The sequence below is a fragment of the Eucalyptus grandis genome, chromosome 5 (assembly GCF_016545825.1).
Source record: "Eucalyptus grandis isolate ANBG69807.140 chromosome 5, ASM1654582v1, whole genome shotgun sequence".
NCBI lineage: Eukaryota > Viridiplantae > Streptophyta > Magnoliopsida > Myrtales > Myrtaceae > Eucalyptus > Eucalyptus grandis.
The window spans coordinates 9,953,614-9,978,833 of NC_052616.1; the positions used below are offsets into that span (position 1 = coordinate 9,953,614).

General features: G+C 39.6%; 1 protein-coding gene and 1 long non-coding RNA gene across 2 annotated transcripts in view; both read left to right on the forward strand.

Moving 5' to 3' along the window:
• Positions 1-350: 350 nt before the first annotated feature.
• The window catches only part of LOC120293538 (GDSL esterase/lipase At4g10955-like), a 35,969-nt gene continuing 11,099 nt past the window's right edge, over positions 351-25,220 (forward strand). The window contains exons 1-2 of the mRNA XM_039313163.1: positions 351-400; positions 2,214-2,969. Coding sequence (XP_039169097.1) covers positions 2,677-2,969 — 293 coding nt within the window. The 5' untranslated portion in view covers positions 351-400; positions 2,214-2,676. The remainder of the gene's footprint in view (positions 401-2,213; positions 2,970-25,220) is intronic.
• Positions 7,899-10,150, forward strand: LOC104448869. Its single transcript, XR_726444.3, has 2 exons — positions 7,899-8,539; positions 9,517-10,150. It is a non-coding gene; the product is annotated as an uncharacterized LOC104448869 (long non-coding RNA).

The window sequence follows — 25,220 nt, forward strand, 5'->3', positions numbered from 1 at the left end:
ACTCTCGATGACCAACAAGAAGGAAAAGGGAAAAAAAGAAAAAAAAAAAAGAAAAGGACAAAATTAATGAAAAATTGAAAAACAAATTATTAAATTTTGCCACATTATTGTTCAACCACCGGCTGATATCCATGTCAATGTGGCCAGCCAAAACTAGCTAGATGGATTGAATTTGTACCAATATGAAACGATTTAAGACTAAATTGGTATAATTGAAAAATTTTTGACTGAATTGGTACCAATATAATATGTTTAGAACTTTTTGATACTTTTCCTATTCTAAGTAGCTTTTGCTTTCAGGGTTACAAAGGAGAAGTCTTGATTGAACCTGTGAGATCATGGCCTTCAAGAATCAAGATTTTCAATGTTCGGGGCCTCGGGCCCGTACTCGCATTGACTGGTAAGACCTCAAATTCTCTCTTTCCTCATTGAACGAGAGGCCCAAGTCATGCCTTTTAAGTTCCCTTAACCTTTGTCTCAGTTATTTGGCGATAGCTAGTTACCGTGTGATACAGGACTTTTTAAACATGCAAAGAACTCAGCATTGTCCTAGCTGTTTAACTTTTCCATAACTTAACATGGAAAAAACTCTCGTCTTTTAAAAAAAAAAAAAAAAAAACATGAACAAAACTTGACTGAGAAGGTGCATCTATGGTGTAATTTCCATCTACTTCGGTAGTTAGTTTGTTTCTCAACGGACGAACTTCCCTTATGGGCCACGAGCACTTGCCTCCCCCCTTGGACGCTTATCTCCGATTACTTCATCATAGAGTTTTTCTCGATACTAGGCCAAAAAAGGAGTTTTACTAGACACGTGACCTTTAATATGTCATAAGCTATCATTGCCAAGTGTTGATTTGCCCGCAACATAAACCACATGTTATAACTTTGTCCTCAACGGTTGCCATGTGATATAACGGGAAAATTGTCCAAAAAGTCATAAACTTATTGCATTTTTGCCAATTCAATCCTAAACATTTTAACTTTGCTAATTTAGTCATAAACTTTTTCACTTCTTGCCGATTTAGTCCATTCGGCTAATTTTGGTTGGAAAATGCTAACATGGACGCAGCGATGCCACATAGGACCGACAACATTGACGTGGACAATTTTTAATAATATTTTAATATTTTTTTGAATTATTATTTTTTCTGTTTTTTCCCTTCTTTTTTTTTTTCTTTTTGGCTTTCTTTACCTTTTCCAGTGGCTGGCCACCAGCCATAGGCGACGGATGGCCTCACCCGCCATAGGCGAGGGCCCATGGCAAGGAGGAGCGAGGAGGAGCCCTCACCCAGGCACGAACTAGCAAGGGTCGCTCACGCCTGGGTGAGGCCAACCCTCACCTAGGCCAAGGAGGCCTCGCCGAGCATCGGCCGAGGGATGGCGATGCCGGGCAAGGCCACCTTGGTCTAGGTGAGGGCCGGCCTCACCCGGATTTGGCAAGGGAGCCCTCGCCAAGGCTCGCCCTCTCCCAAGTGAGTGTCGGCCTCGCCTAGACCAGATCTGGCGAGGCCGGCCCTCTCCCTTGGCCGATCGACACTCGCCTGGGTGAGGGCAAGCCTTGGCGAGGGCTTCCCTTCTAGTGAGGCCGATCCTCACCCAAGCCAAGGCGGCCTCGCCCAACGTCATCATCGCTTGGGCGGGCGAGGCTAGCCGGCTAGCTGTGGCTGGTGGCCAACCACTGGAAAAGGCAAAGAAAGCTAAAAAAAAAAAAAAAAAAAAAATAAAAGGAAAAAAAAAACAAAAAAAAAAGTTAAAAAAATATTAAAATATTATTAAAATTGTCACGTCGTATTTTTCGGCCAAAATTGGCTAGATGGATTGAATCTGCAAGAAGTAAAAAGGTTGAGGACCGAATTGGCAAAATTAAAAGGTTTAAAACTAAATTAACAAAAGTGCAATAGATTTAGAACTTTTTGGACAATTTTCCCTGTGATATAACACTCTATTTGGTTCATGGACACATCCGGTTCGTAGTTTTGGGACAGAAGCAGCCACGTGTGGAGTGCCAACTTTTCGTTCGGCACCGAGTTCAGACCGCATGAGAAGCTTTTCCGAAAATATGGCATTTTAAACTTCTCTCGAATCCGATGTTTCGTTTTCTTCTTTTCGCGTGTAGCGATGATACGGGTATTTAGCTTAGTCTAGCTACAGAGTTTCTTTATCAGCAAACATACCGACGACACTAACATTTCTTTGGACTTCTAACATAGGAAAAATGCAGATCATGGGAGGTCGGTTGTTGCTTCTTTGGTTAAAGGTGCCTATGTCTTAGAGCGGGACCGCCGGGGGAAACGTGAAGGTTCCCAGGCTCTTGCACCTCCTTGGTGGGAAACTTTCGCTTTTCAGTTGAAGCGCATACTCGTAGATGGGGCTGACTCTTCTATCTTCGGTGCCATCTTCGAGTATAAGCCTCTGCCATCCTCATGTAACCACTCAGCAGATGGACCGTGTTTTGTGGTCGCCTTCCGAGGCACCTTGTTCACGAAAGAATCGTTCTTTTGAGATATTGAGCTGGATGTTCAGTTTTTCCGGAATGAGCTTCACTCCTCGTCTCGCTGCAAGACTGCCGTGCAGGCGTTAGAAGACTTGGTTGCAGCCGCCGGCAATTCTAAGGTGGTCTGGTTAGCTGGCCACTCCCTGGGGTCTGCCATTGCTCTGGAAGCTGGAAAGAACATGGCCAAAAAGGGATATTATCTCGAGTCTTTCCTCTTTAACCCGCCTTATGCATCTGTTCCGATCGAGAAGATCAAGAGCAAGATCTGGAAGCGGGCTTTCCAGTTAGCCGAAAGTGGGTTATGTGCTGCAGCGGCGCTAGCTAAACAGTCTCCGGAACAGCTGAAACAATCCGCCAATTCTTTTGCGGCTTTGTCCCCTTGGGTTCCTCAGCTGTTTGTCAACAAGGCTGATTGCGTCTGCTCGGGATACATTGGCTATTTCGAGCACGGAAAGTGGATGCAAAAGTTCAGATTGACATTGCTGTTCATGAGCGAGAATGGGACGCAGGCAGAGCCTTTGCACCTCATCCCATCGGCAAATCTAACAATCAATTCAAAGCCGCCGAAGTGTTTCCTGAGGGCGCATCGTCTCAGCGAATGGTGGAAGCTGGACCTGGAGCTGGAGTCCGAAGTTTACAAGTACGAGTACTAGTATTGGCGGTATCGTTGGACTGTTATTTCTCGTCGCTTATGCGCTTGGATCTAATGACGTGATTGAACTTGCCCAAGCCATTGGATACACAGTTCTGTTGCTCTCCGTGTGCTGAATTGTTCGTGTGCGGATTGATGTTGCCTGGACCTGTTGTGTGGCGCATTTTCTTTTTACTGCATTTCATATGTTTGGAAGTGACAGGTGTGCTTTCAGTTTGTTTGTGCCCGTGTGTGTGGGAGAAAGAGTCCTCTTGTCATTTTTCAGTTTGGAGATTGAAGCAATGTTATCCGCCTTACCCCTTTGCGAAATTGTCATGATGCATGCTAGACCAGTTGGATCCAGTTTGGAAATATGAGAAAGGTTGGGCGACGACAATGGGTGCTTTTCTCACCAAATGAAAAGTTCCTTTTCTTGACATGTTTTGAGATGCAAATCAAGTGATTAATAACTCTCATAGGAAATAAGTTTGTCAAAACAGCACAAATCTCAAACAGAAAGTATCTAATGATACCAACATATAAATTTAGGAACTTTTGCAACTAATTTGAGTTTTTATTTCCTCTCCTCTAATTTAATATTTTCCATGTTTAGATATGTCAAGAGAATTATGGAAATGAAACAAAAAGAAAAAGGATCAGATAATTGTCTAAGTCAACTTTAAAGTTTTATCATTACCTTTCCTTTACAATTTGAAAACAAGATGTATTCAAATTTAAAAAGTTGTCCAAAAAGATGTCATATTCCATGTGCCGATTTTTATACATTGTAAAATAATTTATCTTTATAAGTTTTATCAATAAAAATGAATATGATGAATGTCATAATATCGCAAAGAGATTGAGTTATAAATATCACGAGGCATTTACATTTACTTTTTTAGCTTTTTGTAGATTTTTGGAATTCTCATATTAACTCTTATTTGATTGGAAATACTTGAAACTTTTAACTTTTTGAAATTTTGAAACAAAATTTTACGAATTTTTTTTTAGCAGAACCATAAGCCGTAAATGTGAAAAGAAAAAAAGAAAAGACTTTTTCTGTATTTTGAAATTTTATTACAGCCAAAATATCGAGAAAGGGAAATAAAAGAAAAAAAACAAAAACGAGTTTCTTTTTCCTTCGTTTTGGCCCCTCTTTTAGGCGAGAAAAATTCAGTTCGCGCAATTTTTGAATTTTCATGTTTATTTTACACTGATAAGTCGTAAATACCTTATAATGGACAAGATAGGACATGAAAATATCCGGTTTTATTATTGCAATTCATCGAACAATGGTAATATAGTAAAATCTAGGAATTTTATATCATATCTTATTCAATCCTATCTTAATTAGAATTCTAAACGACTAAATGTAGTCTTTGGGATTTGTTATGTTTAAATACTTTTCAATTATGTTCTTCCAGTATTGCTTCATAAATGAAAAAGAAGTTCTTTTTGATCCAAAAAAAAAAATTAAGTAGTCTTAGGAAAATATCTCTAAAATACTCTCAGCAAAATGAATGTTATCATATTTTGTAACATGATAATCCATGTCAACTTTCACGTACTAAAGTAAGTTTCACAATTTTAAATATGGTAGAAGGCAGATTGCTCATGTGGAGTCTTGAAGATTCTTGGTGAAGAGTTCCATCCTGGCATCTTATAGCGAGTAGACAACCAAAATGCTTTTACACTTCTAAAGATGGGAAATGCTAGTCTTTTTACTATCTTTATTCTTTTATCTATGACCTTGGATCCGAACCTCCACTTGTTGCATTACACTGATTCGACTTAATAGGCAATTGAGTATCTACTGATAAAAAGATAAAAAGGAGAAGTTAGTACGGAAATGTAAACTGAGAGGCAATCCGAAGGCACAGCATTGGTCGTTGACGGCACCACATTGCTTTCACAATCACCATCTTCCACCATTATTGACACCTAAATTTTGACGATTTAGTTTATTTATTTATTACATAGGAAATTATGGGTTAATTTTTATTAATTGCATAGCATATAGATTTAGATTGCATTTATTTTATTTTTTGCATTTTTGCATTTTATTGACCTGGTGGCGGATGAGTTCGAATTAGATGGATCGAGGCCCACAAAGCGAGCGGGTTGGCTTGGCCGTGTTTGTTTAATAATTAAAAATTATCTCATGGGAATATAATATTTTACAATTTTTTCGAGATATGAATCTTTTTGGATAGGGTAGATGGGTAAAAAAAAAAATATTGCGATTTGGCTTTGAAAGATTTGGATTTAGAGAAATTTTTATCTTAATCTCGAATCCTTATCAATAAGGGATGAATTTTGTGAAAAAATATTGCGGATGTTGATTCGAGGAATAATTTGAAAATCCAATTCCTTCCCTATAAAAGGCCACCGCGTATGAGCGCAAGAGGGGAGCTCTTTGGAAAAAAAAATTCATAAAGGTGAGTCAAGGGAAGTTTTGCTTCTGCAGTGAAAAAAACTGCAGAAGAAAAGAAAAGGAAAAGTCAGAATGTGAGAGAGAGAGAGAGAGAGAGAGGAGAAAAGGTAAAGTAAAAAGGTTGATTTGACTCCTAGTGTTCATCGTCTCCCCAATCTCGCTGCCCACGTTGTTGTTCCATCCGCGACTGCCCAAAGCTCCTCCGTCTCACCGCGCGATTACTGCCGTTCACTGCACCGCGCCATCACCGCCCTCTGCTCAGTCCCCGCACTCGCTCGGAGCCCGATCTACCGTGCCGGAGCCACTCCTCACCCGCCGCCGCTGCAACTCGCGAGACCCGATGCTCCACCCCCCGCGAGTAGGCCCGAGCCGTGCCACCGCTGAGCCACCTTCCCCACGTCGACGTAGCCGCGACCGCCGCGCAGCCCTCGCCCTACCTTCGACGCATTCGCGCACGCCGACGCCGCCTGGAAGCCGAAGCCAGTAGCGACTGCCGCAACCGCCACGCCACCCCGAGTCCCCGACGCCTGAGTCTTCCTTCGCCTGCACCTCCCGTCGCCGACACCGCGACGCCACCCGCGTCCTGCTGCTGCCGCTGGACCGCTCGCTACCGATCCACCCGTTGCCGGTCCTCGCTGGAGCTCCAAACGCCGGCGACCTATCACCTTTGGTGACCAGCCACTACAAGCACTATCCTCGGTTGGAAAGCAAAACGCAAAAGAAAAAAAGAAAAATCAGATTAGGTAGTTTCTCTTTTATTTTTTATTGTTATTATTATTTCTTTAATATTCTGTTTTAGTGGAATTGTTCCTTAATGTATTATTGATATCCCAATATGAAATAGTCCATCAAGCTAGAGATTGTGATCCGATTTTCGCGCCCGAAATCCGACTCGCAATCTCTTATAAAATCGACAATCCAATCTCAAGCCCGAGATTTGATTCGCGATTTAAAATTAAAATTGGAACCCGATCTCATGCGCGAGATATGGTTCGCCAATTTTGGATATCAATCTTATATTTTGTTTGATTTCTATCGTCGAGTTGGTTGAGTCAAATCTTATTTTCGTAAAATAAAAAATCAAAAAAAAATCTTAATTAGGATTAGGTTTGTTGTCATCTTGCATATTTAGGATTGCAATCTTATTATGAATTTTAAATAAAAAATCCAAAGAAAAAAATGCATTCATTTAGGTTGTTAGTTTTTTTTGAATTGCATGTTAATTAGGTATTTCGAGATTAAAGAAAAACATAAAAAAAAATCATTGTGCATATTATATTAGAATTGCATGTTTCATTTTAGATCATCTTTTTTTAGATAAATGGCATTTTAGATTTAGATAATGTCTTAGTTTAAATTAGGATTTAATATGACTTAATCCCTAGTTTAAATTAGATAGAATCTTAATCTAGCTATAGATCATTTGAAATTTAATAAAATTTGTCTTAGGATAAATTAGAGCATTCTTTGCACGTCATTGCATGCTAAGATTGCATATTATAGGTTTAGATAATTTCTCCTAAATAGATTGCATGCTTATTAGGAAAATAAAAAAATCATGTCCACGTCATATAGAATTAGTTTCATACAATGCACGTCATTTAGTGATTTTTGTTAGGTGCATTTAATTAGAATTTCCCCATCATTAGAATTAAGTCATTAGATTAATTTAGATTGCATATTTAAATGTCGCATTTCTTTAATTTCGAATCTCATGGAAAATAAAAAAATTATTTAGAATAAATCATCTCATGCTTAGGATAGACTACATGTTTAGTTATGTCATATTGCTTAGATCATATAGCTAAGTCATGTTGCCATGTCATATCATTTCATGTTAAATTAGTGGCATGCATTGCATATTGCATGATTTTCATTAATTAAGTGAAAACAAGACAAAAAATTGCGTGTTAATTGAAAATCATATTTAGGGATCATTGATGTGAATTCTAAATTAACATTGCGAGATCTTTCATTCTTTGAGGTAAGTCCGCATCATTTATTCATTTGCTTTATTGAGTGTTAAATTGGTGGTATGCGCACATGTGTATGATCACCTCACATGTTAGGAAGTTTATTTAAAATCAATTCAATTGCCAAACATTTTTGAAAATAAAAAGAATGGTGAAAGGGCATTAGAGAAATCTAATGTAATCAAGTCTCCGCACCCTAGGGCGCGCGTGGTAAAATTTTGTTTCTCAATTTCTCTATTTCTCTCGCTTAGAACAGTTTGGAAAGCAAACCGTTTGGAACGCAAATGATTTCATTTCTGTTTCAAATTTCTCTTTCAGAAATTGTTTTGGAGAAGAAATGAGAAGCTAAAATTTTAGCTTCTCTATTTCTGAAACAGAAATAGAAATTGTTTCTCCTTTTCTCCAATCTGGGCATCCTTCTTCATTCATCATACGGGGTTTTTCTATTTGAGCGTTCCTTCTCCTCAACCTTCAACCAAAAACCCTAGCGCCGTCGACTCCAACTCCGTCCGTCCTCGCCGTCGACTCCAACTCCGCCCTCTCGCCGGTGACATCGTCGCTCACCTCGCCGTCGACTCTGACTTCGTCCTCCCTGCAGTCGACGACTCCGCCGGATCCGATCGCGTCGAACCCATCTCGGGTTCGTCTCCGAGATCAGAACCCGCGGCCCTTCCTGTGAATCTCCGAACCCGCGTCGTTCTCTGACGCCGGTTAGCAATTCGCCGTCGGCTGCGCCTCTCCTGCCGAATAGCAGCAGAACTTCGTCGAGGAGGATCGGGTCGGCCGCTTTCGTTTGATCCGGCGGCATCGACTTCGTCAAGGTCGAACCTCCGCCGCCGACTCGTAGACCGGGGGCCGTTCGATCGAGTCCTCCGCAAGTTCCGCGAGGAGGACTATCGAGCCGTTGTCTGGGTCCGAGCTCAATTCGAAGATTCCTGACGAGGGGATCGTGGACTCGCCGGAGGTTAATCGACAGGTGCCACAATCGGATCTCGGTGCTCTAGGTAATTTTCGAATTTGGAATTGAATATCCCGATGGTTCGTCGTTTTAGAATCCTCAATCGGATAGTGGGTTACGGTAGTAAGAAGGTTGTTGAATGAATAATCGTATGATTGCGTGTCCTGTTTGGGTAGAACGCCAAATGTTAGTTGTTTTGCCCTAACCAAACATGTTTAGCCTTTGATTTCTTGAAGATCTTGCAAACTACACATAGTCTCGGTTATGTGCTTGGGAGGTATTGGATTTTCATTACCTTGTCGTATCATGATCTAGAAGTTTCATTTTCATCTGTATTGGTTCTTGGCCTGCCATGATCTGAATGCTTTATTTGTTATGCTGCTGCATACTCTGCCCCTTCTCTTCATCTTTTGAGAAAGGGTCTCCATTTCAATATGATCAGCTTTTCATAAGTCTAACGTGAAAGCTTATTCGTGTATCATTTGAATGTGGTCCCATTGCTTCTTTTGATGTAGAGTAGGGTATATTATATTCATGGAGTACCAACGCATTCAACATCATAAATCTCTTGAAAGTTTATTGAAATGGATTTCTTAAATCAATCATGTGTGGGTTTCATGGCCTTATTTGAAATTTTGGCTACTTGACATGTGGGATACTCTCTTCAAATTCGTCTAATTTTAGGGTCAAGATTAACTAACATGAAAAGAGTAGGTGATTTTTCTTTACACATTTACCATCTCTATGTTATTGAGGGGAGCAGAAAATGCCTCGATACATGCATGTTTGTATTTTTGTTAGATGAAAAGGAATGGACAGAGGAAAATACATGATCATGTTAAATACTAACACGTTCCGTGCTTCTTTAGTAGGAAATAATTCAAAATGTGCTTTTCTTCTGTCGGACTAGCATGACGAAATCCTGCCAAGTATGGGGAACTATAATGGATGCTTAGATACTTGAAGGAGCAAAAGAGGCTGTAATATCCAACTTACAAAAATGGTTTCCCTCTTCTTTTGCAGTCCTCTATATGACGAAATCATCTCACTGTGTCTTGACCTTGGAGAATTGGATGCTGCAGTAGCCATTGTTGCAAACATGGAGACTGCTGGAATCACGATGCCTGATCAGACCCTGGACAGGGTCATTTCTGCACGGCAAGGCATTGATAGTGTCACCGATGATGTGCCCGAATAGATCCTTGCATTCAAGGGTTATCAGAGTTTGTATCAGGGTATCAACGAGTACTCCAGATACCTGAATGTGGGGCTTGAGATTATCAACAAAGCTGATTGCAAGGACGAAGCCGATTTTTGTCATGATGAAGATGATTATGAGTGAGATCCTATGTTTACATTCGAGGACTTTGCCAGAAAGAAAGTGAACTTGACATACCGATGAGACGCATCAGAGATGAAATCTGAATTGTACATACCTTAGTCTTATAGTTGAATGGGGCCGTTTTGGTAGTAGATTTATACGTTTATTATTTATTGGATCGAGAGTCGCTTCTTGTACGCCCCGGAAAACGAGCGAGATTCTCGCATTTTCTACGTACATCTTAAATATGTCATCGAGGGGAGCTTTTCCAATAGTAGACGAAAATGCAAGAGGCCTCTCATGCTTGTTTGTCATTGTAGAGATGGTTTTTCAGAAGACTCGACTCGCAAATTTATTCTGTTATACCGCTTGAAGCACCCCTCGGTGCAGCTGTGCCTTGTTTTGATTGGAACTCGCTAAAATCCCGAAGTGACGATCTGGTCTCGTATGACCAAACCGTCCGGAGTCCGTGGGGAAGTAACCTTTAAAAATGACATATCATTGTCTCAGCTTCTTGCCGAAGCAATCGCATTTGAAATATTTATTAGTTTTCTATAAAGTTCACATGATTCGATCGACTTGTCTTTGAAGCAAAGAGCAAGCAAGATTTGTCTTGCTTTCCATCTCAATTTTCCACTAATTTCGCATGCAAGCCAACTTATTAGGTTCTTTTATTTTTGACAAGTCTAGAAAAAAAGAACTCTTTTTTTTCTTTTGTAAAATGTTTTATGCTATACAACGTTCCTTGCGCATGATGCCAATGTTAAAGAAGTTAATTCTTTTTAGTTTTAGAAATAGATATGCATTGTTGAAACATCTTGTTCTATTCCTAGAAATAGAAATTTTTTTTCTGTTATCAAACGGATTTTGTTTCGTAAATAGAAATTTTAAGTAGTTATCAAACGGGTTTCTTTGCTCATAAACTTGTCCGAGGAATAGAAATTGAGAAATTCATTTCGGCCGAAATCAATTTCTGTTTCAGAAATTTTACCATGCGCACCCTTAGTCTCTGGTTCGTAGGAGTAAAGTAATTCTCCCATTATTTTACTTAGGTGTCTAATCGACCTACCATAAACGATTAGTGGCGACTCCTAAATAAAATCAATTTGCATGTTAAGAATTCGAACCTAAGTCGCGAATTGGTATGGGCTTGGGAGAGCCCGAGTTAAGTCTAGGCTTAACAATCCATTAGCCAAACCCTAGGTGGTTCACACCCGAAAAATAGGTCGGGACAACCATGAAAGGCACCTCCATGGAAATCCACAAGAAAGTCGAGAGGATTATACAAGTCGATGAAGAAGACACTCGTTCAAAGAATATATATGTGTGTGTCGTTGTCCTTATTCATGGTCCAAAAACTTGTGCCATAAGGAAGACGAAGGAGCAATAAGGGCGCAAGTCGTGAGGATTATACAAGTCGATGAAGAAGACACTCGTTCAAAGAATAAATATGTGTGTGTCGTTGTCCTTATTCATGGTCCAAAAACTTGTGTCATAAGGAAGACGAAAGAGCAATAAGGGTGCATTTGATAAGACTTTTGTTCTCGGAATAATTTCTTATCATAAATAATTCTTTTTATTCTATTCCCGAGAACAATTTCTAAGCATTTTAAAACATTTGATATCTATCCAAAATTTCAATTCTTAGAATAGAATTGTGTTTGGTACTTGTGTTCAAAATTTATACTCCAAATCATTTTCTTTTAATTTTTAAATAATTTTATTACTTTTTTCTTCTTCTTTTTCTTCTTTTCTTTTTTTTCCTTTCTCTCTCCTATTCTTTTCTTCAAGTGGCTGATGACCTCACCGGAGTATCGCCGCCCTCATCGGCCAAGCCTTGGCCTCACCGGTGGCTAGGCTTGCCTGGCGAGCTCGATGGACCGGGTTGCTAGCAACCGGCAGCAATAGGTGGTGAACGGCAGACGGTAGTGGACAGCAACCGCGGTGGTGGCGGTAGATAAAGAAGAAAAAAAGGGAAGAAGAACAAGAAAAAAGAAAATAAAAAGAGAAAATATAGGCTTAATTATAGGAGTGTTCCCGGAAACAAGAATCAACTTTTCTTTTTTTATTCTTGATTCTATTCCAAATCTACTTTTGGGAACAAAAAAATAAAAATTTATTCCCGAGAGCAAAATTTTACCAAATACGATTATGTTCCAAAATTACTCCCCGGAGCAAAAAGAATATAAGTTTTTACTATTTGACCGGTTACCAAACAAGGCCTTAATAATCTGAAATGATCTCAAAATAATTAATGTTTTGTTTCAGTTGTAACGGTCAAATTAAAGTTTTGTAACAATTACAAAGTTAATGTCCATAATAAAGACTTGTAACGGTTACAAATTAATGCTTAGAATAATACTTTGTTCTAGTTACATAATTAATGCCCAAATTAGTGTTTGAAATGGTATTAGAATTTACGTCCTTCAAATGTTACGATCAAATTAATTATCTGAAACGGTTTTAGAGTCAATGACCCGATTTCAATGAGATTTGGGATTGGTTATAAAAAGGTTATTGAGAGAGCATATCACAAAATGATCAATGATTGAGGAGATCATAGTGATCAATCAAATAGTCAGACACAAGAGCAATTGCTAGCACGATTATCATGGTAAGCTCTCTCAATTTCTCTCTACTATTTGATGCAAGATTAATGGTGTGTCTGAACTAGAGCCTCAACACTTGTGAGGCTAGATTTGAAGAACGTCGGAACCCGCGTTACAAAGAGATCAAATGTTTGTGGCTTGGATATGAAGAATGTCAGAACCAACATTACGAAGATGCCAGGCATTTGCGTTTTGAATCCAAACACATTAGAAGAATGTCAGAATCAATGTTACCAGGAGACCAGACGTTCGTAGTCAGAATCTGAAGAACGTTAGAACCATGCTACGAGGACATTAGACATTTGTGATCAGAATCTAAAGAACATCACAACCAAATTTTTGAACATGGTACAAGGATAATGTGATTAACCTCTTTATTACTCCTATGTGCTTTTACTAAAATGGACGAACAATATTAAGGAAATACATGTATGGACGTTTTTCCTTCTGCTACGAATAAAACTTTGATTCTATTCTACCTATGCATGTACTCTTGTTTGTCGAAACAAAACCCAACAAAAACCACATTGCTTTCTTGGTCACCATCCTTCCCACCATGGAAATCCATGACAAAGGTGGTAAAAGATTTTACATGTTAGGGATGAAGACAATTTCAAATCAGGCCCTAAAGTACCATCATTTTTTTAAATAATGACTTGAAGTGAATATTGTTTTAAATAAGAGCATAGAGTGCCACCGTTATCTCAAATAAGGGCTTGAAATAGACTTTATTTTAAATAAGAGCTTAAAGTGTCATATTAGTCTCAAAAAAAGGTCTAACCTAACCAAATGATTGAGGGCATTTCCATCATTTATTGTCTTTTTTTTATTTTCTTTCTCTTTTTCCTTTTTTTCTATTTTTTCTTCCATAAAAACTCAAAAAAGAAAAATAAAGTTAAAACTAAAAACGCAAAAAAAAAAAAAAAAGGTGGGAGGGCTAGCTCTCCCGCCTTTGGCCATCGCCTCACCAGCAGCGATGCAGCAACCACATCCAAGAGAGCTGGCCCACCCGCCTAATTTTTTTTTAATATTATTTGTGTGTGTGTTTATTTATTTATTTATTAACTTTATTTTTCTTTTTTTGAGATTTTTTATGGAAAAAAATAGAAAAAAGGAAAAAAGAAAGAAAGAAAAAAGCAAATAACAAAAATACCCTTGATCATTTGGTGAGGTTAGGCCCTTCTTTGAGATTGACATGGCACTTCAAGCCCTTATTTAAGATAATTTCTACTTCAAATCTTTATTTAAAATAAGGTTTACTTCAAATCTATATTTGAGAAAATAAGGGTACTTCAAGTACTTATTTAGTTATGTCAAAAAAAAGTACTTATTTAGAATTTTCTCTATAAAAGAATGTGAGCCCCAATAATGAAAGTTTTGGCCAATGATACTTAAGAAGAAAACTTCCTTCTGAGGAAATTTCAACCGAAGGGAATAGGAATTTATTTTCTATTTTCCCCATTGAAATTTATCTAATTTATTCATGAGCTTAAACTCGAGATATAATTTAAACAAGGAATAAATAATTGCAATTGGATGTAGTCCTCCTAAATACACAAATCAGAAAATAATGAACCAATTATGAGCCAATCCATTCCAGAAAAATTATTGCAAAACCTTTTATTCTAAGTAAATGAAGGACATTCTTGACTGGGATACTCAAGTTGTTTTGCTCTCTTCTGCCTCCAACGAGGCGAGAAGAGAAATCGGGACAAAATTGGCTGTGCCTTGTCCCATTCAGAGTTTAGCGAATACGCCTTAAACTAAGACTTTGGCCAACGACTCGCCCAAAGGAGACGTGTCAAACAACTGCGTTTTACCAGATGCCAGTAAAATATTCATGCAAAGGAAGACTTGCGTTTGACTCGACAAAGACGTGACAAAGACCCGAGTGGGTCGCGACGAGTAAATATGAGAAAATATGAGCTGTTTTTAATATGGCAAGTAGGATATGTTTAAAAAAAAAAAAAAACCCAAGAGTCGACACGTGGCAATCGAGGCCACCAAGATTCTCTCTCCCTCCCCTCTCTCTCACGCACTCATGTCCAACTCATGACTAGCTTTGCTCTCTCTAGTTCGACGAACCATGTCACCGCCATCACCTCTAATCCATCCTAGGCGACAACTTCCCGAGGTAACCTTCGGGGACTCCGGAATTACGATTAGTGTGTTGGACTTGTCGTACAAGAAGTAGAACCTGTCATCCTTGCCGACTACGTGCGAGTACTAACCGATTTTGTTGCACTGCCGGGTCGAGCTGGTTTTCGGCTTATAAACCAACCGCAGCAGCTCCTGAATTGACTGCGAGATTTGGGAGTGCTTCTTTCGCCGGTGTCAAGGTCGCCAGTTGCGATTGCGGAGAAGGTGGGGAAGGCTCGAGGGTCAAGGAGGTGAGGGATGGATGGGGTGCGGGCAGAGATCACAGAATCGAGCTCGAAGGAGATGAATTGAAGAAGGCGTGTCAGAACATGAGCAAAGATTTTAGAGAGAGGAGAGAGGGGAGGGGAATGGATGTAGGGTTGCAAAGATGGAGAGCAGAGCACGTGAGAGAGGGGAGAAAGAGACAAAATTTTGGTGGGCCACATTGCTGCGGGTCGATTTTTGAGTGATTTGTTACATATCCTCCTTAGCATATTAAATATAGCTAATACTTTTTCAATATGAGATGGAATTTTAATGTGTCAAAATCTCACCTCACTTACCGGGCAACACGTGTCGCCAGTGACCCACCGTGCCAGAAACCTCCCTCACCTAATGGTGTCGCCTCTCTCTCCCCCTCTTCCTTTTTCCTTTAATTTTTCTTGTTCTTTCTTCTCTGCCCCTCTTCTCCCCTCTCTCCCCCTCTCTTCCTTTTTCCTTTAATTTTTCTTCTCCTTCCTTCTCTGCCCCTCTCTTCTTCCCTCTCTCCCCTCTCTTCTTCTTTTTTTTTCTTTTTCCTTTATTTTTACTTCTTCTTCCCTTTTACTTTGAGGGGGACAACACCCCACAACCACCACCTCACCATCGTCTCAATCCACCATCTTGCCGTCGTTTCGCTCCTTTGTCATCAAGATCGAACTTGGCTGGCAAACTTGGACATCAAATTTTGAATCTAAGGTTGAGCAAGCCCTAGATTTGTGATCTAGAACTCACCTCAACCTCAACGAGGAGGTAATTCTAAAAAACATATGAATAATAAATGGTACAAACTTTTACTTTTGAATTTTATCTATGTTATTGAATTAATTAACCTGACGAATTCATCCATGTAGATTGTATTCATGCAGAATAATGACAAATAAAAAAGGAATAGTAGCATTGACGTGATGTGTATTTTTGCGTGCCTGCTTGAATGTGCATGTAGATTGTATATATATAGAATAATGATAAACAAAAAGGAAGAGTAATGTTGACTCGACATGTGTTTGCATACCTGCTTGAGTGTACATGTACCTTCTTCTAGTCTTGTCTATGCAAGTTTTCTCGTGCGTGATATGCTTGGCTAATGTGGTAATTGTTAGGGAAATTTGATTGCTAATGTAGATAGAGAAATAGTAGTAGATCATTAATGCTTTGATGCATAATGAAGATCATTGTCTTTAAGGTATTATTTGGCCCCATTATTATTGATGTCGGATTTAGAATAAATATACCTCAAAGATATACATTAAAGTAATGGAGAATCGAGTTTAGCAATTACTCAATTCTTTTGGTATTTCACCTTAAATGTGTTAAAGTTACATGTATGAAAAGAAAAGAAAAGAGAGTTCTGAAGAAGAAGCACTTATGAACAGTTGTGATTATTATAAATATTATGTGAAAAATAAAGCTAATAAAAAATAGATTATTCGAATGGTGGTTCAACAGTTTGGATTGGGTAAACCCATTTCTAATCCGTTCCTTAATATAATAATGATAATAAATTTAAAATTTTAAAAATTCAAAAAACATTTGAAAAAAATTAGAAAATTCGGAAAAACATTAAGTGAAAAATCAGAAAATTCAAAAAAAAAAAAATTAGAAAATTTGGAAAATCATTATAAAAAACATTGGAAAATTCAGAAAATCATTTTTAAAAAAACCAGACAATAAAAATTATAAAAATTCAAAAAAAAAGTCCTACAAATTGAACTTCAATATTTTGGGTATTATTTTCCTGCTTTAGAATGGTTACTATGAATCTTATACTTTTTTGAATAGGTTACTATGGTGTTGGCTAACATATGATCGGGTTAGGTACCGAAAGGGCATTATTCTCAAGGTTAATGTAATAAAGTTTATAATAAGATATTCTCTCATATCTTACTTGATTTCTAGTTAATCTAAAAAGGGTTAGTGACGACTCCTTTGTTAAAATTTACAAAAACTTAATTGATCAAAATTGTGAATGGCTGATGTTGCATGAGGTATTTGGCATGAAGTTGATAATACTCCTAAACCTAACAACTCTCTCCCCGCGAGAAGGTCGTGAGAAGGTTAGGTCACAAGAAGGTTAGGTCACAACAATCATCATCACTCTTCATGTTAAGAATAACTTCTTTTCATAACTACTAGCTACCGATAACTTTCTTTTAGGGCAAGAGTTGCCTTTTTTAATTACCAAGAGTGATGTCTTCTTTTGATCAAGAGTCACGTCTTCTCTTCACCAAGAGACACCTCTTTTATGATAATAAACAATTTCAACATTGACAATAATAAGAAGCATGCTGTGGGTTGAATTTGAAATTTAAAAAAAGTTTGTATAAGCCAACGAAGAGATGTGCATTAGTTTGGATTGAAAAGATATGGGATGCTGGATTTGTTTTTGAATTTGGAGATCATCATGCTTTGTTCATCTTTCCTTTTCATCGGGATCTCTGTCTACCTGCTTGGTCATCACTATATTACAATGCCCAAAAGAGGAGACCAATGTTCAAAACCACATTTTTATTATATATATTGGGTGAGTGGGTGGGTGGATGGTTGGGGGTAGGAGGGAAATGATTGACGTATCATGCCGTGTCGTGTCGCGTATCATTGCTATTTAACCTCCCACTTCTTTGGGTGGGTAGGTGGGTGGGTGGGTGGTTGGCAGTGGGAGGGAAATGGTCGACGTATCGTTTTGTAAATTTTAACAAAGGAGTCGTCACTAACCCTTTTTAGATTAACTAGAAACCAAGTAAGATATGGGAGAATATCTTATTATAAACTTTATTACATTGACCTTTTGACCAAAAATAAAGGTTAGGTCACAACAATCATCATCACTCTTCATGTTAAGAATAACTTCTTTTCATAACTACTAGCTACCGATAACTTTCTTTTAGGGAAAGAGTTGCCTTTTTAATTACCAAGAGTGATGTCTTCTTTTGATCAAGAGTCACGTCTTCTCTTCACCAAGAGACACCTTTTTTATGATAATAAACAATTTCAACAAAGGATGTAATAAGAAGCATACGTGGGTTGAATTTGAAATTTAAAAAAAAATTGTATAAGCCAACGAAGAGATGTGCATTAGTTTGGATTGAAAAGATATGGGATGCTGGATTTGTTTTTGAATTTGGAGATCATCATGCTTTGTTCATCTTTCCTTTTCATCGGGATCTCTGTCTACCCGCTTGGTCATCACTATATTACAATGCCCAAAAGAGGAGACCAATGTTCAAAACCACATTTTTATTATATATATTGGGTGGGTGGGTGGATGGTTGGGGGTGGGAGGGAAATGATTGACGTATCATGTCGTGTCGTGTCGCGTATCATTGCTACTTAACCTCCCACTTCTTTGGGTGGGTGGGTGGGTGGTTGGCAATGGGAGGGAAATGGTCGACATATCGTTTTGTAAATTTTAACAAATGAGTCGTCACTAACCCTTTTAGATTAACTAGAAACCAAGTAAAATGGGAGAATATCTTATTATAAACTTTATTACATTGACCTTTTGACCAAAAATAAAGGTTAGGTCACAACAATCATCACCGCTCTTCATGTTAAGAATAACTTCTTTTCATAACTACTAGCTACCGATAACTTTCTTTTAGGGAAAGAGTTGCCTTTTTTAATTACCAAGAGTGATGTCTTCTTTTGATCAAGAGTCACGTTTTCTCTTCACCAAGAGATACCTCTTTTATGATAATAAACAATTTCAACAGTGACAATAATAAGAAGCATATTGTGGGTTGAATTTGAAATTAAAAAAAAAAGTTTGTATAAGCCAACGAAGAGATGTGCATTAGTTTGGATTGAAAAGATATGGGATGCTGAATTTGTTTTTGAATTTGGAGATCATCATGCTTTGTTCATCTTTCCTTTTCATCGGGATCTATGTCTACCTGCTTGGTCATCACTATATTACAATGCCCAAAAGAGGAGACCAATGTTCAAAACCACATTTTTATTATATATATTGGGTGGGTGGGTGGGTGGGTGGATGGTTGGGGATGGGAGGAAATGATCGACGTATCACGTCGTGTCGTGTCGCGTATCATTCTCTTAACCTCCCACTTCTTTGGGTGAGTGGTTGGCGATGGGAGGAAATGGTCGGCGTATTGTGTTGTGTCATGTCGCGTGTATGTGTCGCATGTCGGTCTACTTAACCTCCCGCTTCTTCTCCCTACCGTTCGATCTGCCATCATCTCCCACATAAGTACGGCCGTCGTTGTCCCCTGGAGTGAACAATAGCAATAAATGGAAGATCACCACGCCCAGCAATGTCGTGCGCATCAAGATTAAAGGAATCTTTCCATCTTGGGGGCCCCCGATTAGGTACTGTGAGACGAGGACACGGATACCCCCTCCTCCTCCTTTGTCCTTTCGTATGCCTTTCACCCCCCCTCTCTCTCTCTCTCTCTCTCTCTTTAGAGGAAAAAAGAAATTCTAGGGTCCTTCCACGTGTCCCCCTCCCTTTTTCTTTTTTTTTTTCTTTTGTTTATTTTGTCCCCTAGTAAATCTGCATTGGTCCTTGCCATCCTGGAAGTCTCTCTCTCTCTCTCTCTCTCTCTCTCTCTCTCTCTCTCTCTCTGCATCTCTAACATCTTTGACGTCCACGTGTCCCAACTCCCTCTTTTTTTTATATTTTATATTTTATTTTGTCCCCCTACCCTTATTGGCAATAGATGGAGCGTCCTCGATCTCTGCAATGGTCCTTGTCCTTTTGACGACACTCTGCGCCTCTATCCTCTTTCACGTCCTTACTTCCCGTGAAGTTATCATACAGTCTCTTTGTGCACCTTACAATAATTTCCATTAGATTATACCGTGAAGTTACTATACACTCCCCAAATCTCCTATGACAATTGTCATTTTCTAACTTTAACCATGGAATTATGTAAGTTACTTTCACAACCACTTAACATAAATTTTTCCATCTTCACTTCACTTTCGTAAGACATCACACAATGCAAATGAATATTCTTGAGTATTTTCAAGTACTTGTGCATATGATTTGACGCATAAGAAATTGCGTGCGCTGGAGTGACAAGAGATTGGAGACCATAGAAGAGCCCTAGCATTCATACTCCCAATCAACAATATTGAAATGAGAACGCCATCGCCAATATTAAAAGAGGTGCCAATCCAATAAACAAACCAAAATTGCAGGTAATAACTTACGGGTAATGGATCAATCCATGTCCATACATGAGAGAGGACAAAAATAAAGATACAAAATATTCGTTGTTTTGTCTAATATTACATTCTAAGGGAGCAGATTTTATTTCAAATTTACATCTTTCCTATTTGCTTATTCCCCACCCTAGGCACAATCACAGAGAGAAATGAAGAGCCATCTCTTCCCGGTTCTTGTTCACTACTCCCATGGGAACCGTGACGGGCGCATTTTGGTTCAGCAATACAATAATGAAGTTTTGGCAGTCGTTCAAGGAATATGCGCATCCTTGTTCTTATTCCACGGTCAAAAACCTTGTGCACCAAAGAAAGACGGAGGAGCACCAACTTGCCCTAGTATAAATCATTTCTTTACTGACACACTTGCTGGACTGCGTTGACTAATGTTTATTATACCCAAAAAAAGAAAATGTCAGCCCCCAATTATAGAAGTGTCGGCGGATGATCCGCGGGAAGAAAACGACCCTTCTGTGATGTCACGAAGGAACTTCAACCGAGAGTAACAGGGATTTATTTCCTGTTTTCACGCTCAATAAATCCCATCGGCCATCCTAGCTTTTTTTGGCTTGTTTGTGAGCTCAGACATAAGTGAACAGGTAAGGAAAGTAATTGCAATTGTATGTACTCATCTAAAATAACGAACCAATTATAACCTAATCCAATCTAGGAAAAAGTATTGCAAAACCTATTATTCTATACGAAAGAATATCATTTTCGCCTGCGATACTGGAGTCGATTTTGGCTCCCTTTTACCGCCAGACGGACACGTGTCAAAGGGCGGCGTTTTTCCCAGATCCCAGTACGGCAGTAAATATTCATGCAAGACGTGACGAGGGGCCAAGGCGTACATGAGATCTGCATCTTCGCTGGGACCCTTTCTTTCTCGCACCTCGTTGCCACCGAGCTCTGCGCAGCTGCACAGGTTTTCTAAGGCATGTGTCACGGCCAAGAGGTTTTCAGTGCTAGAGTCTTGCTTTGCCGTGAAGGATCTCCTGTGCTCACTCGAATTCCCATAAAGTCTCGTTCCGAAAGTTTCCAAGGGTGAGTGACACCATCATTACGCCTAATTTTAGAAGCTTCTAGAGCTATTTATATTGGTAGATGGTAGTTGCCATTAATGTCGATAATTAATACGGTGCGATCTCATCCGCTGAATTAAAAGTAGATCGACGGATGTAATTAGAGGGTTTCAAGTATAAGAATGGATGCCATCCCTCACTTATATCCATTCAATTATTTCAGCAATACAAAGTTTCTCTCTTTCCTGAATCTCAATCAATCGGCTCGTGACACATGTTTTCTCTCTTTCTCTATTTCTCTGACTTGGGGGTCACACCTGTATGTGCAAAGTTCCGATTATTGATTTTTTTGGAGTTCAAAAGTGAAAGGAGTGAGCTTGGTCAAGATGGCATGGGCATTGTGGTTGCAGGTTGGGGACTCTGTCTCTCTGTCTCTCTGTGGCGGATACCTCGTAAAAATCTTCTATGGGGTTTTGTCATTGAATTATTTGTGAACAGGTGCTCGAGGGCGCATGCGCCTTCTTCTGGTCTTGTCTATGCAGTGTTTTCTGGGTTCTTGCTTGGTTGACGTGGCAACAATAAGAAGCACATTGGGTTTGTGGCAACAATAAGAAGCACACTGGGTTGAATTTGAGAGTAAAAAGAAAAAAATAAAATAAGTTTGTATGAGCCAACGAAGGGATGTGTGTTACTTTTGATTGAAAAAGATATGATATACTGGATTTGTTGTTGAATTTGGATGTCATCACTACTTAGTTAAAAACCACATCTCCAGCGTTGTTTTCTTTTTTTTCTTCTACAAAATCTAGTTTGACCTGCGACCCAGCAATCCATATGGGAAAAGAGGGTACATATGTCTAATAAAAAATCCATATCAATTTAAGCCAAGTTAGAAAAACTCAAGCTTGATCAGTCAGTCCACCTCTCACGATCCGTTTCTGTCCATTTAATCGAATTCTATCTACCGTTGCATTGCCGTGTGCATATTGATTGTGAGATTGTTTGGAATGAATTAAATGTCATTACGAAACAATCCAATATAGGTTCTCTCCTTGGAGTAATTTGAATTTTCTTCATAAAGAATCATAACTTGGGGATGGTGAGGATCTCTATATAATCAAACTTCACTTTTTTCTTCCTCTGTGTCTTTTCGGATTTTTGTTGCATAATAATCTGCTTGATCTTTTCGGGATAGGTGGAAGTCGATAGGATGTAGGCGAAGGTATAATCTGGAGAGGGAAGATTATCCTGAATCATTCGGGCCACAACTCAACTCCCTCCCGAACCTCTTTTGTAGGTACACTTTTAGTGACCATTGAAGAAAAAAGAAGGTCCCTGATGCATAATAACTAGATGGAACTTAAAACTTCACGAGCCAGCTTAAAGTAGTTGCATGTGATGATGAAAAAGATAGACAGTTGATTCTTCTTGTAGTACATGGATTTAATTATAGTGAAGCGAGCCAAGTACGAATATGTATGCATGGTCTTAAACTCAACACTAACAATTGTCATTTAGTAACTGCCATATGGAATGGTTTGATTCCAAGCAGCTTTTTCTTTCAGGATTAGAAAGGAGAAGTCTTAATTGAACCTGTGGGATCATGGCCGAAGATCAAACTTTTCACCTTGGGCGTCCGAGCCAGTACGAAGATCAAAATTTTTACTTTGGGTGTCAGCAAACTTTTCATTGTGGGCGTCCGAGCCAGTACGAAGATAAAACTTTTCACCCTGGGCGTTCGAGCCAATACGAAGATCAAACTTTTCACTCTGGGTGTTGGCAAACTTTTCACCCCTGGGCGTCCAAGCCAGTACGAAAATCAAACTTTTCACTCTGGGTGTCAACAAACTTTTCACCCTAGGCATCCGAGCCAGTACAAAGATCAAACTTTTCACCTTGGGCGTCCGAGCCAATACGAAGATCAAACTTTTCACCTTGGGCATCCGAGCCAGTACGAAGATCAAACTTTTCACCTTGGGCGTCTGAGCCAGTACGAAGATCAAACTTTTACTCGGGTGTCGGCAAACTTTTCACCCCGGGCGTTCGAGCCAGTACAAAGATCAAAATTTTCACCCTGGGCGTCAGGGCCCTTACGAAGATCAAATTTTTCACCTTTCAGGGCCTCAGGGCCTTACTCACGTTAACTGGTAAGACCTCAAATTCTCTCTTTCCTCATTGAACAAAAGGCCTAAGTCATGCCTTATAAGTTCCTTCACCTTTGTCTCCGTTATTTGCCGATAGCTAGTTCCAGCGTGATCCTGGACTTTTTAAACATGCAGAGAACTAAGCACTGACCTAGCTGTTCAACTTTTTCATAACTTGTATCTATGGTGTGATTTCCATCTACTCCTGTAGTCAATTTATGTTCTCAACAGGCAAACTTCCGTATCGCGCCACAGCGCTTGTCTCTCCCTTGCATTTCATTTAAGCTAGGGGACGCATATCTCCGACTACTTCGTCATAGAGTTTTGCCAGATACTAAGTCGAAAAAGAGTTTTGCTAGATATTTGACCTTTATATGTCGTAAGCTGTTATTGTTAAGTGTTGAATTTGCCCGCACATGCACCACATTTTGTAACTTCGTCCTCCACGGTTGCCATGTAATACAATACTTTATTGGTTCGTGGACGCATCCAGTCCGTAGTTTTTGGACAAAGGTAGAATGTCTGGAGTGCCAACTTTTCGTTCTGCGCCAAGTTCAGACCGCATGAGATGCTATTTTTCTTTTAAAAATATGGCATGTTAAATTTCTCTAAAATGCAATGTTTGGCTCTCGAGTTTCCTTTTTCCTTTTCGCGCGAAACTACAGAGTTTCTTATCGGCAAAAATAATGACGAAACTAACATTTCTTTGGACATCTCAAATAGGAAAAATGCAGCTCATGTGATAACGGTTGTTGCTTGTTTGGTTCAATGTGTCTATGTCTTAGAGCTGGACCGCCAGAAGAAACGTAAAGGTGACAAGGCTCTAGCGCCTCCTTGGCGTGAAACTTTCGGTTTTCAGTTGAAGAGGCCACTCGTAGATAAGGCTGACTCTTCTATCTTCGGTGCCATCTTCGAATATAATCCTCCGCCATACTCATGCAACCACTCAGCAGGTGGACCGCGTTTCGTGGTCGCCTTCCGAGGCACCTTGTTCAAAAAAAAATCGTTCCTTCGAGATACTTGGCTGGATTTTCAGGTTATCCTGAATAACCTCCACTCCACATCTCGCTGCCAGACTGCCATACAGGAGGTAGAAGACTTGGTTGCAACTGCCGGCTATTCTGGGGACGTCTGGTTAACTGGCCACTCCCTGGGGTCTGCCATTGCTCTGCAAGCTGGAAAGAACATGGCCAAAAGAAGTGTATCTGGAGTCTTTCTTCTTCAATCCGCCTTATCCATCTGTCCCGACTGAGAAGATCAAGAGCAAGTCATTGAAGCTGACTTTACACTTAGCCAAAAGCGTGCTCCGTGCTGGAGTGGCGGTAGTTACGCAGTCTCCTTTACAGCGGAAACAATCCGAGAGTTCTTTTGCGGCTATGTCCCCTTGGGTTCCTCGGCTGTTTGTCAACGAGGCTGATTACGTCTGCTTCGAATACATTGGCTATTTCGGGTACGGAAATTGGATGCGAAAGCACAGGTTAGAAAATATCTACAAGTTTGCTAGTCAGTATTCTCTGAGATCATTGCTGTTCATGAGCGAGAAGAGGAACAGGCAGAGCCTTTGCACCTCATCCCATCGGCAAATCTAACAATCAATTTTTCAAACCAGTCAAGCGGTTCCTGGAGTGCGCATGGTATTAGCGAATGGTGGAAGCCGAACCTCGAGCTGGAGTCTGAAGTTTACCAGTGCGAGTATTGACGGTATCGTTGGACTGTTATTTCCCGTCGCTTATGCGTTTGGATCTGATGGCGTGATTGAACTTGCACGAACCATTGGATAGACAGTTGTGTTGCTCTCCCTGTGCTGAATTGTTCGTGTGCTGATCGATGTTGCCTGGACCTGTTGTGTGACGCATTTTCTTTTAACTGCATTTCATAAGTTTGGAAGTGACAGGTGGGTTTTCAGTTTGTATAGAGTCAGGGTCCACTCGTCATTTTTCAGTTTGGAGATGAAGCAATGTCGTCTGCCTTTTGTTGTGGCTGGGAGTACACAAAGCCTTCGACCCCTTCGTGAAATTGTCATGATACACCCTAGACCCACCAGTTTATA